The 11988-nt window shown below is 47.1% G+C and overlaps 1 protein-coding gene across 1 annotated transcript in view; it reads right to left on the bottom strand.

Annotated features, from left to right (window-relative positions):
• Positions 1–1664: 1664 nt before the first annotated feature.
• Positions 1665–11988, bottom strand: part of LOC144097414 (uncharacterized) — a 29147-nt gene continuing 18823 nt past the window's right edge. The window contains exons 2-4 of the mRNA XM_077630141.1: positions 9966–10053; positions 8260–8453; positions 1665–1888 (exon numbers count right to left, since the gene is read on the bottom strand). Of these exons, the coding sequence (XP_077486267.1) occupies positions 1757–1888; positions 8260–8453; positions 9966–10053 (414 nt within the window). The 3' untranslated portion in view covers positions 1665–1756. The remainder of the gene's footprint in view (positions 1889–8259; positions 8454–9965; positions 10054–11988) is intronic.

Below are 11988 nucleotides of genomic sequence, written 5' to 3'. Positions count from 1 at the left end.
TTGCGAGCGTAAATGGCACAAAAATATGAAAGCAAGGCCACCAAGGTTTAACTATAAAAATTTCACGCTTTGAATTGCACCCTTCAAGAACTAAGCACAAAAAATGAAAAAAATTCTAACAGCACCTGGAAGCAGTCTATAGTGCCTATGATTAATTTGCAAGAAAACGCCATCCACCTGGTACACTAGCCTAAATGAAACAAAGGTTTTAGAAGATTAAACTATAAACACAATTTGACACAACTTACCAGGACATGGTACACAAACACCTGGAGATTTTTTTTGTCAGGGATTTCTGTACCTCACATCAGCGAAATTCAACCAGCGGTGACAATCTTACACTATTATACTTTGCCGTAATCACGACGCTTTGAAAGAACTTCATTTGCTTGCAAATGCGATGAGGAATCAAGGCAAACTCGGCGTTCACTCAATGGCCTGTAGTGGGAGCATCTTGGAAGCACCAATAGTGACAATTTTGAGGCTATTTAACCCAGCAGCAAACTCTGTAGCCCTGCATACAACTCACACCCTCTGAGAACTTACAAAGCACACAAACGCGCCTCCCCTCACCGCCGCTTGTAGAACCACATGAGTAGCCATTCCTGAAACTTAATCAGAGCGCGGCGTGTTTGGTTCGAACCTTGTGGCCACAGTAGTAGTCCTGTGCTTAACACACAGAAATGACTTAGAGATCAACAACCATAGCTCCACATTAACCAATGGGGGTTCAGCATGCACTCTGGTGAAGCTTGGCCTGTGACAAGCTGACACTGCGAACTGTTCGCGTGAGATAAGCACAAACCAGAAGTTGACAGGCATCATGCGAGATCGGCACAGGCCAAAGGTTATGATGGCACAAGTCGAGTGCAATGTTTGCCTCCTATAAGGCACTGAAGTGGTAAGGAAACTAGGAATTCATTCCAGAAACGACACCCATTGTAAGGTGCCTGTGCACAGCGACCTGCCACCTACCAGGCATCTGGGCTTCACAAGCGGCACCAATACAGAGATCACCAGGTTGGAGCTGGTTTCTTGGCCCCTCAAAATAGCTAATGACTTGGCTGTGCTAGTACGACTATTACAGACCAAGACCTCATGACTAGTATAGATGCAGATATTCCGCTGTACACGAATTTTGTGTGTCATACCAGTAGCCTACCTGCCAAAACTAAGAAGAAAATCTTTTCTAGAAACAATATCACAATAAATGAGCAAGGTAACAGCTCTCAGAGAAACCATGCACAGTCCGGGAGTCCAGGTTTCCGGGATTCCAGCTACAAATTCGCAGTTGCTGCGTTATCACAGTGGGTTGATGCGACAAGATGAAGGATTTGCGAGTCGGCCATTAATGCTGGCAGCTCCTGGAAGGAGCATTCTTGTACCAGGAGGGCAGAACACCATCAGAGATGCACCCAGCACCAATGCATAAGAGAAACGTCACCACAAAAAGGGGTAGCCAACGCACAAAATTTCTAACACTCCTTAGTTGCCCAGGCTTCATGTTTTTTCCAGGCTCTTTAAAACCTTGACATGCCTAGATGCTCACGGAAGAACTTCAACAGGTGGTTTAGTAACAAAAAGTCACGAAACACTGGATGATATGACTAGGTTGCAAAGGAGAGTGTGCAAGTCAGCCGTAATGAAGTGTGAGCGTGCAGCACAGCATTTGAGATGAGAAGCATCATTGGTTTTGCGGGGAAAAGACCGTCGTGAGGCCACGTAGAGGAATGGAGCCCAATGGTGATGTTGTCCCTCAGACAGCTCGGCGACTGCTGCGCACCTTTGCAGAGTCGTAGTAGTTGCCCTGGCCGGCGCGCTCCACCTTGGTCCATTCGCCCAGAAGGAATGCAGCCACCGTATCTTCTTCGGCACACTTGGGAACCGCCTTTAAAGGAAGGGTTAAGTGTGCAGATTTAGGGTATTTGATACATCAAAGCGATACCGTGAACAAGTTTGAACAGACTGACCACCACTGACCAAGTCAAAGGTAAAAATTCCGAGATGTTTTGAACTGCATACAGGTCCCTTCATCATTGACAGGACCAACAGCATGTCACCACTCAAGTACAAGAGTATTTGACCTAAAGGCTGGGAGTACAACAAACGTAGTTGCAAGCAGTGGTCCTCTTGGAACCGTCAGTGAAGAAATGCGCATGCAGTCTTGAAACTTCTCAGAATGTTTGCCTCTGACTTGGCTAATGGTAGTCAATTTGTTTGGTACTATTACGCCCGAAAACAAGAACTTGACATATTCTCAACTACGCCAACTGATTGACATGTTTTTCAAGCACCCACACTTTTATTTCAATGAAATCATAGCAAAACTACTGGCTGTGCGTGCTAGTTATTAGTGTCACGACAGAATTTCTTCAGCACAATGGGATGTCTAAGAATAAGGCAAGACAACGCTGTCATATCACTGTTTTGTCATCTGGCCCTGTGCCATTCCGTAGCCTTTAAGAACAATTTGATGTAAGACAGTTTAAATCACAGAAAACAAGCTCAACAAGCATATACTTGGGCAATTTGCAGTAGCATTCTTTAAGTTCAAATAATAGAGTGCACCGCACTTAACCCAACTCCACATCAGGCAGTAGTGACACAGCACCGCATCAAACGACCTACGCTAAAATGTGGACCGCAATCTGAATACGAAGGTAACTCTTGGCAGCTCCTCACTGGCACACTCATCATTTGAGCTGAAAACAGTCTCAGAGCTGCTCACACAAATCACAGCAGTAAACTTTTTAGTGCTCAAACTACAGGCATCAATGAATTGAGCATACCCATCAATGCCAGATGCCCGAAGGCATCGGTGGTTAATTGAGCAAAAAAAAACGTGGGGGGAGGGGGGAGGGCAAATGAGTCAGCTGTCTCAACACTGCTCACTGCCACCAAAGAGTATACGGAAATTCCTGTGCTATTAATGGCAGCACTCTGAGAAGTACGGCCGCTGAATTGCAATGCACTCGTATCAAGCTCATTTGCTAGTCGGGTAGTTCAGTGTGCTTTCAGGTCTAGAAAAACGAATTAAACACAAAGCTGGTTTCGCTGGAAGATTTCTAATGTAGGAATTAATGCATTTTAGGGCTAGCTTTTTACATACACATAGCAAAACTTTTGTGTCCGCACAGCAGAACTCCCTTGAATAACAATGTAACATTAAACTCAGCTGGAGAATGAAGAGCACCCACATCACCGTAAGCGTACACCACATAAATGAGCACATAGGCAAGAGTACAGGTTGTGCAAGTTATCCAACGGAGCAAGAGTACAGGTTGAGCCGCCGCGGTGGCTGAGTGGTTAAGGCGCTCGGCTGCCGGCCCGAAAGACGCGGGCTCGATCCCGGCCGCGGCGGTCGAATTTCGATGGAGGCGAAATTCTAGAGGCCCGTGCACTGTGCGATGTCAGTGCACATTAAAGAACCCCAGGTGGTCGAAATTTCCGGAGCCCTTCACTACGGCGTCTCTCATAGCCTGAGTCGCTTTGGGACGTTAAACCCCCATAAACCAAACCAAGAGTACAGTTTGTGCAAATTCTCCAATGGAGCTTGTAAAAAGACGAAGGTGAAGAAGATGGAAAACAAAGATGACTGCCTAGATAATACATCGGCTTCTACAAGAGCTCACAAAAATAATCAAAGAAAACCTGCAGTATTCAGTAAAAAAATAAACAGCGCGGTCAGAATAATATGCATTTCTACAACAGTTGCACCCAGTGTTTCACTAGCGCACCCATGTTTCTCTTCGCGCAATGGCTACTATAAGTAGCGCTTTTTCTGGGCTCGTGTCTGCACCTAGTCTGCAAGGAAAATTTCAGGTTAAAATAAAAGGGTTTTGCTTAGATAGTCTGTACCTGGTGTATAGTCCGCAGGAATGAATTTTGGCTGAAAATAGGTTTTCCTTAGATTTATCGCAAGTAGTGTACAACAGGTGCGCAAAACTTTCGTTGTCAAGGAGTAAAACTCTGTGTCTTTCATCAGACCAACTAGAAATCAGTTTTCAAACCTGTCAAAGTGACTTTCTCAGGGGCTGTCGAAATAAATAAAAAAACTCATCCTGTTGGATTCTACAAATAACTCATCAAGGTCTTCATCGTCTTCATTTGAGTTCAGTTGAGTGGTTGTAAACTACTGGTGGGATTAGCCTTGCAGTTGCTGCCGGCAATTGCTCCACCGTAGCGACACTTAAATAGAAATCACAGGAACACTGTCCGCAAAAACCCAAATAGACACTCCTGAGGTCACCATGTGGAGGCCAAATCCGTGTCCTGCAGGTAAAGTAGAAGAAGGCGAGAAGCATCCCTTCTACTCGACTGGCTCCCGCGCGGGAAAACAATGTCCTGAAGAGAACTGTGAGGAACTCCTGCCTTCTTGAGGGATCCGAATAACACAGCCCATTCCGCGTTGTACAAAGTACAGCACAAGAGGTTATGTTCTATGTCACCACACACACCACACGTTGAACACAATGGTGACAATGCTAGGCCAGTCTTATACATCCACGCCGGCGTACGAGCAGAATCCGTGCAAACGCGGTGCAGCAAAGTGGCTTGGTACATTTTGAGACCCTTGGTCACACATGGCTGATGAAGAGAGCTCCACAAAGAACTGAAGTAGCACAACACCACATCTCTGAACATTTGCTTGACTTCATGAGGGACTCCATGTACTGGAATCCCAGAGAGAGCTGTATGGGCGAGGTTGTCTGCTATCTCGTTGCCTAAGACACCTATGTGCAAGGGCACCCATTGAAAACGTATAGAGAAGCCTTTGCTATGTAGATTCTGCACCAAACGTAGGGATCTAAGACTCAAGGCATCAGTGGGGAACCCGTACTCTAACCTTTGAAGGGCAGATTTTGAATCCGTAATTATGACAGTAGGTTGAGGCGTACAACACCATAGCTTCTTTAGAGCTGCCTCAATGGCAACGCTTTCGGCCATTGTGGAGGACACGACATTAGTAAAACGAACAGACCAATCATACTTCAAAGAAGGAATATGAAAACCAGCTGCACTAGATCCTCTGACTTTGACCACAGAGCCGTCTGTAAAAATTTGAAGATGACTGGCATATTCGGTCTCAAGAACGCATTGCCGCTAAAGGAGAATTCCGCTTAGCGGGAACGTGGGGAATTGTCAAGGAACAATCGAGGCTCGGAAAGGACCAAGGTGGCTTCAACGTCTTAGGTCGATCTCGAAGGTCAAGACCCAGAGAACGAAGAGTATTTAAGGCCAAGTACGCCCGGGACTCAGATCTCTTTCGAAGGCGCTGTAGAAGCGCTCTCCCGGCAACAGTCTCTCTGAGGCGGCCAATTTGCAGCAGAAGTCTTTGTGAACCGGCTAGCCGAAGAGGTTTCGATTGAGACACATACAGTACTGCATTGTTTGGAGCAGCCTGCGGAACGCCGAGAGCCCTCCTTAGTCCCATTCTGTGCAAAACCTCAAGGCGTTCCAGCTGCGATACCGAGGGGGAAATTAAAGGGAGCTGGTACATTATGCAACTTGTCACCAGGGCATCGTGAAGCCTGATCATTGAAGCAGGATGGTTTCCCCATTGCTCACTAGCAACTCTACGAAGCACATTGAGACGCGAAGATAGTGAAGCCACAATCGAGTCCACAGCTCGTCACCACTGTAGACGTGAGTCAACAGTGACGCCCAAAAAACGTATGTGGTTAACCTGACGAAGGCAAGACTGATGAAGGTCTATGCTCAGCCGCGCATACCGTCGTCCCCTACCTGGAAATAGGACGAAGCCAGATTTTTCCACCGAGAGAGTCAACCCAACACTTTGAAAGTAACTTTGAACTGAAAGCACGGCCTGTCGCGCTAATAGAGCTAAGCGTTTGTGTTGATATCCGGTTAACCAAAGACAAATGTAGTCTGCATATATCGACATATGGACATGCCTACAATGTTTTTGCACTTTTGCGGGAAGACCAGCCATGACAACATTAAAGAGCGTTGGGGACAGGACACTACCCTGAGGTACCCCTCGTGATACCGCCCTTTCGGAGCTCATTGTACTGCCTAACCGCACTCGAATTTTACGATCACTGAGAAATGAGTGAATGAATCGCAGAAGATAGCCCTGTACGCCTATGACCTGCAGACTATTCAGTATTGAGCTCTGGAGGACGCTCTCATAAGCCTTTGATACGTCTAGGAAAATAGCTAGTGTTGAAAGTCCAAAAGCACTCTGATGTTCAATGTGGCTTATCAAGTCCAGGACGCTATCTTGCACGCATAAACCTGTGCGGAATCCAGTCATGCATGTTGGTAGTGCCCTTCTATCCTCAAGCCACCAAGACAAACGCCTACTTGCCATCTTCTCCATGAGCTTAGCCACACACGACGTCAGCGATACAGGACGATACGAGGCCGCGTCTGTCATATCTTTGCTGGCCTTCAGCAGTGGGACTACACAAGCCACCTTCCATGAAGGGGGAACGTCACCAGACTCCCACACTCGATTGAGAAAGGTTAGGAGCATCTTCCGGTGTTCCAGAGGCAGGTTCTGTAACATTTGATTGGTAATGCCGTCAGGACCTGGTGCACAGCGATGCCGCGGGCTGCGGAGCGCTGTCTGTAGTTCTCGAAGTGTGAACGGGGCATCCATAACAGACGGAGACGTAGCAGGCAGAGCGCAGGGATGAATGCCTGGTCTGGAATTTACAAATGCATCCGCAAATTCCTCTGCCAAGCACACGAGATGTTTCTGCGTGCGCAATGCAAGCGCCTCGAAAGGTTTACTCGGACGAGAGCCACCAGCAAGACTGCCAACAACACGCCAAATTCTCGTTATCGGTGAGAAAACGGTCAAACGAGCGCAAAAGGATGCCCACTGGGACCTACAGAGCTTGTTCGCATGACGTCTAATGGCAGAGTTGAGCCTGTTGAAAGTTGTCTTCAAGGGTCTGTCGTCCTTCTTCCGCAACAGTTGTCGCTCCGCCCTTCTGCGCGCTGCGCAGAGGTTCGTGAGTTTTAAATCCGGAGTCGGAAAATGATCAGGTAGCTTCAGAATCCTACATCTCTGTTACAGTCCACATCGGTCCTTATATCATTGAAGTCAACTTCTTTCGCTGCTGCTCGCATTGACTTTAGTCCTTGTGCATGCTCGACTAGACTGAGCTTGAATGCTGCTGTGAAGTCTGTTAACAGTTTTTGAAGTCATCATAACTGTTCAAGAACTGCGCCGCCGTTGGTGTTGCTTCGAGATTTGTGTTCACATATTGATTAATTTATTTATATTCACCGAGGTTTTGTGCATGTGGTCACAAAACCAAGAACTCGAAGCTAATTGTCACGATGTGATTTAGCACGCCGCGAAGTTGCCGGTACAGTCATGTGACCTTCTTTTTCTCTCTGACAGTCATTCTAGGCTTCTTTGGCTCAAATGATCTTAAAAAATCGTTATGTATATATAGTCCACACCCATTAATTGTCCCCATTGCGCGAAATTTCAGCTTTCAAAACATGTAGACCCCGCCGACTACATTCCAGAAAATATGGCAAGAGCACCTGGCATATCGAAGCGACCATTTTTGTATTTTTTTCAGTTACAAATATGTTCTTTGGTGTTTATTTTCTTCCCTTCGCACTGGCCTTGCCTGAAAATGCATTGTGTACTCTGGGACAGCTTTCTGTGGCTATACATTGGTAGCTACGAGCCTTAGACACTGGCTTCCACGAGTGCACTGTCCGTACTCACGCGGGCACGGCCCAAAGACACAGGTGTGTGAGCTAGTGGTGCATGCTCATAGCTTCCACTGTTAGAAGCTGTACCCGAGTGTGCTATGAAGATATTGAAATATTGCCGCGAATATTTGCAGTCTTTGTTTGTTCTTCAAATCTGCCGCCATATCACTTTATCGCTTTGTTTGCGACGCAAGACGCGACTAGATTTATCTCGATTGATCGCAGCCAGGCAGAGCTGGTTCTACGTTGTTCCGGAATGTTCTAGTAACTTTGGGCTCTTTATCTCGAAAGTTCGCTATGAGCTTTAAATTGAGCACGGCCGACAGCGGCCGGCATTCTGTTCGACGACCGCAGAGCACGCTTGTCGCTTCGCCGCCACCGAGTGATTCAGTCCATTTTGGGTGCAATTCAGCCCAATAAACAGTTTTCTTTTAGAAGACTCTTTCGTCCGTCTTCACCGCTGCTTCGACTGCCGTCACCACTACGTGACAATATGGCATAGCGAAACACCCTGACAAAACCACGCGAGCCCCCCTAAAGACACAGTCCACATACCCGAACCTCCGGTGCCCTCTGAGCTGGCTGGGCAGCTGCGGTCGCTGCTGGCCGGGGTGGCGGCACATGCTCGTCCTTGGATGCTGGCTCCGGCGGCACGGCCGACTGCCAGCCCGCAACTGTCGCCTCTGGTGGCGGGCCCGTTGGGGTCGAGACTCCCGACTTGAAGACGGTGTGCTCTTTGAGCTGCTCCTCTGGCGATGTGTGCAGGAGAAAAAAAGCTGTATTGACGAGTTCGTACGAAGGCAAGCCCGCTTCAAAGTGAGATCTGAATGATTTATTCGTAAAGCCTAACCTGTAGAACAGTCAGACACGTTCATGTTCACGACGGCTGGTTGTAACGCAACACCGGAATTAAATAAACCGTGTAGGGCTGTGGTGGCTACATCACGTGGGCGCTGCCTTGTGCCCCTGCCTTACAGGACAGTTCATCACTCCGTCCATCGAACAGATACCTGACTATGGCTCCCGTGCGCTTTGAGGTACCTCACCTGCGCCTCTGCCCTTGAGGGCAATCCGGTGAGGATGTTCTGTGCCTGCCGCGATGACTATCCTCGCTAGTATTGCAGTGTTTGGGGGTGGCTCGATTATTATGCTGATTGTTTTGAGTTAGACAGTAAAAGAAGATTGTAGACTGAGTTGCTGTTTGTGAGAAGTCGCAAGCACCGAATGCTATTCGGCTTTTGTCCCCTATGTATGAAACAAGATGCTAATGCAGTATGCCACAAAGCCGATCTCAGAAATCACAGTCCAACTTTCACACTCCTGTATTCTGCCGCCACGGCTGTAGCCGTTGCAGACCACATGCCCAGCATTCGCGCTTTCCAAGGAACTCTGCCCAATATGCCCAGTCAACTACAAGGCACCATGTCGAGTCTTCTATCCACTATTCCAATGACACGTGAGCAAACTATATCTCCTGTGTATCTGAACCTGGTGGCGAACTAGGTGGGCCACTTAACTTTCACGGGCCATCAAATGGGAGGGTCATCCTTCACGAATAGGTGGGGAGGGCTGAGAGAGGCAGTAAAACAGACCGAATAAAACGGTTTAGGGCCGCAACATGGGCCCAAACATTAAGGGATCAATTCATCGATTCCTCAATTGCATTACTGGTTATTGATCAATTATCAGTTTTGTAGCGAAAGCTACATCGGCCACGAACTCGCCGTTTCTTAGTGCTCGCATTCCAACCATGGCCGCACCGTACCACGTGACCAACCGCGTGACGAACTACGTGACCAGTCACGGCGCCGTGCCGCCGGCAGCTGCTCCGCACCACGAGACCAACTACGTGGTCGATGGCGGGAGCCACTGAAACCCCCGCACACTCACTGAATAAAAAAACCAACCAGGGCCTTTGGCGTTTGAGGCGGACACGCTACCACTCCGCCGCGGCGGCGCACCAAATGAATGCACGGGTTTCATATATTAACTCTTTGGAACCCGATATCGCCGCGATTTCGCCACGTATCCTGGCCTAACCGAGCTAGGCCATAAAAAAATTTTCTGCTGACTAATGTATAGATCAATCGGCTTTTTCAAATACATCGATTGATCGAGTGATTCCTAGACAGATTCTTCAACTGATTTATTGATTTATTAATTACAACTGTTGTACTGATTGATTCATTAACCTCTTGATCGATTCTCGCAAATGCGAAACCAGGGAATGAACGATTTCCGTTCCCTGGGCGATCACTTACCTATGATCGCACAGTTCTCAAGGGGAGCGTCACACAGAGCCTCTCCTTCGGCGTAGAGTTCAGCATACTCGGACTGCTGGGCGGCAGCCTGCGGGAAAACAGACAACAAATAATGCCAACACCGCAGTACTACTCCTTTTGCACCTCCGCGGTATGAGAAAAACTTTTTTTTGGGTGCACGATCAAACTTGCATGTCGGAGTACACGACTGGCTGCCATTTCGCTGGTGTGAGCGTATATCATAGTAGAGGCATTATCCTGTGTCTCCGGAAGCAATGACGCACAACAGCATCATTTAGGACTACTGAACATATGTACGGACAAAACGGCAGCGAGGCTTCAGCTCGGAGGGGACCTACAGGTCGCAGTACAGCTCCTGACTTCCACATGTAAGTTCCAAATATAACAATAAATAAACTGTAAGCACACAAATACAGGCACTTGTGTGACGGGATACAACAGATTACCTCCACATACATTTTTCGGGGTCACCTTGTCATTTGTGTTCTAAATAAAGACGTAGTCTCAGGCGGCCTCCACCAGGGATTGCACCTAACTTTAAGCGAAGTTTAAAAAATGGCATAGAATGTTGAATGTGCGTATCAGGCCACCTGCGTATCTTCGGAAGCCGCGTTGTGTAAGTCTGTATTTTGTATCGCATCGGGCTGCGTAAAAGAACGTGCTGAAGTCCTATAAATTACACACGGTCACTTAGGGGAATTAAAAATTTTTAAAACCAGCATAACCCAATCAGAAACATCCTAGCTATTTTGTTACAGCAAGATTACTTTAAAATTGAACTTCAAATGCGCTGTAAAGAAAGCTGCTGCATTGCAAAGAGCCATCAATGGCAGCTCTCTCACTGTGACACATTTTTCCAGGAGTTACAGCTCTGAGAAATCCGAGCATATGGCCCGGGGACACTTGTGGCTTTAGAGTGCTCGAGGATACTGGGACCCGAACGCGGCACCTTTCACAAACAAAGCGAATGCACAATGACCAGGCAAATATATCGCTCATGTTTTACAGCGACAGCTGTTAGGTGCCCGTTCCTGGATGTCGCGTCGTAATAGGATGTCGTCGTCAGAGTAACCAGTGGGTGTGTTGCCATATGCACTGTGCAAGGAAGAAGAAATGTGCAGGGGGACCCACACTTTAACCGCCCGAGAAGAAGACCATCGGCCACGCTGCGCTTCTAGAACGGCGGACTAGAGAGCAGACAAATGAAAAATGACCACGTGTGGAAAACTGTAAAAAGAGCGCCCTAGAATTATATAAGGTTGCTCTTATAATCACTACAACAAGTTATCATAAAATACAAATACCTTAAGAGCTGTCGCTGAATCTGGTGTTAACCAGTGGTAATCGTCCTGTGAATTTCTTGATTGGTGTTTCCAATTACCCCTCTCTCTACTGCACGACCCTCGGCAGATCGCGTTAAGTCTACAAAAGCAAAAAAAATCAACGGTTATTACAAAACAAAGAAAGCAGAAAGTCAGCACTGCAAAAAGAATTATTCAAGCGGCAACTTGACGAAATGAGGTAGACAGCTAGGGCGCTTCTGAACAAGCTTTGGATCCTTTTAAAAAAAAATTGCACCATCATCAAATAAGAAGATTACAATTTGCGCACCTAAGCGCAATCACGCAACCCAACGGGCCCATACCAAAAATACCCTCTTATTTGCGCAACATGGCTCTGAACAATGTACTATCGGCCGCCCAAAATAAGCAACAACGCGCTACTTGCTTTTAGAAGCTTGGTTCGAACAGCTTGAAATGCAAATTTGAAGAAAAGTTCTGCACACCTCCGCTCGCACAAAGCTCGCGTAATGTTCTCGGCTGTAAGCTCAGGTGAAAGACATTTATAAAAGGCTCTTGACATATACGAGAAGGTATTTTTGGGGGTTCAAAATGAGCCAATTCCACATTGACATGAATGCGGAAGAATCTCGAGACATTTTTGAATAAGTTACTTAGACTTTCAAAACAAGCTAAGAAAATGTTACAAAGAAAATATACAG

Source organism: Amblyomma americanum, chromosome 7 (genome assembly GCF_052857255.1).
Source record: "Amblyomma americanum isolate KBUSLIRL-KWMA chromosome 7, ASM5285725v1, whole genome shotgun sequence".
Lineage (NCBI taxonomy): Eukaryota > Metazoa > Arthropoda > Arachnida > Ixodida > Ixodidae > Amblyomma > Amblyomma americanum.
The sequence above is the reverse complement of the archived record's forward strand: the minus strand, read 5'-3'. Positions and strand labels throughout refer to the sequence as shown.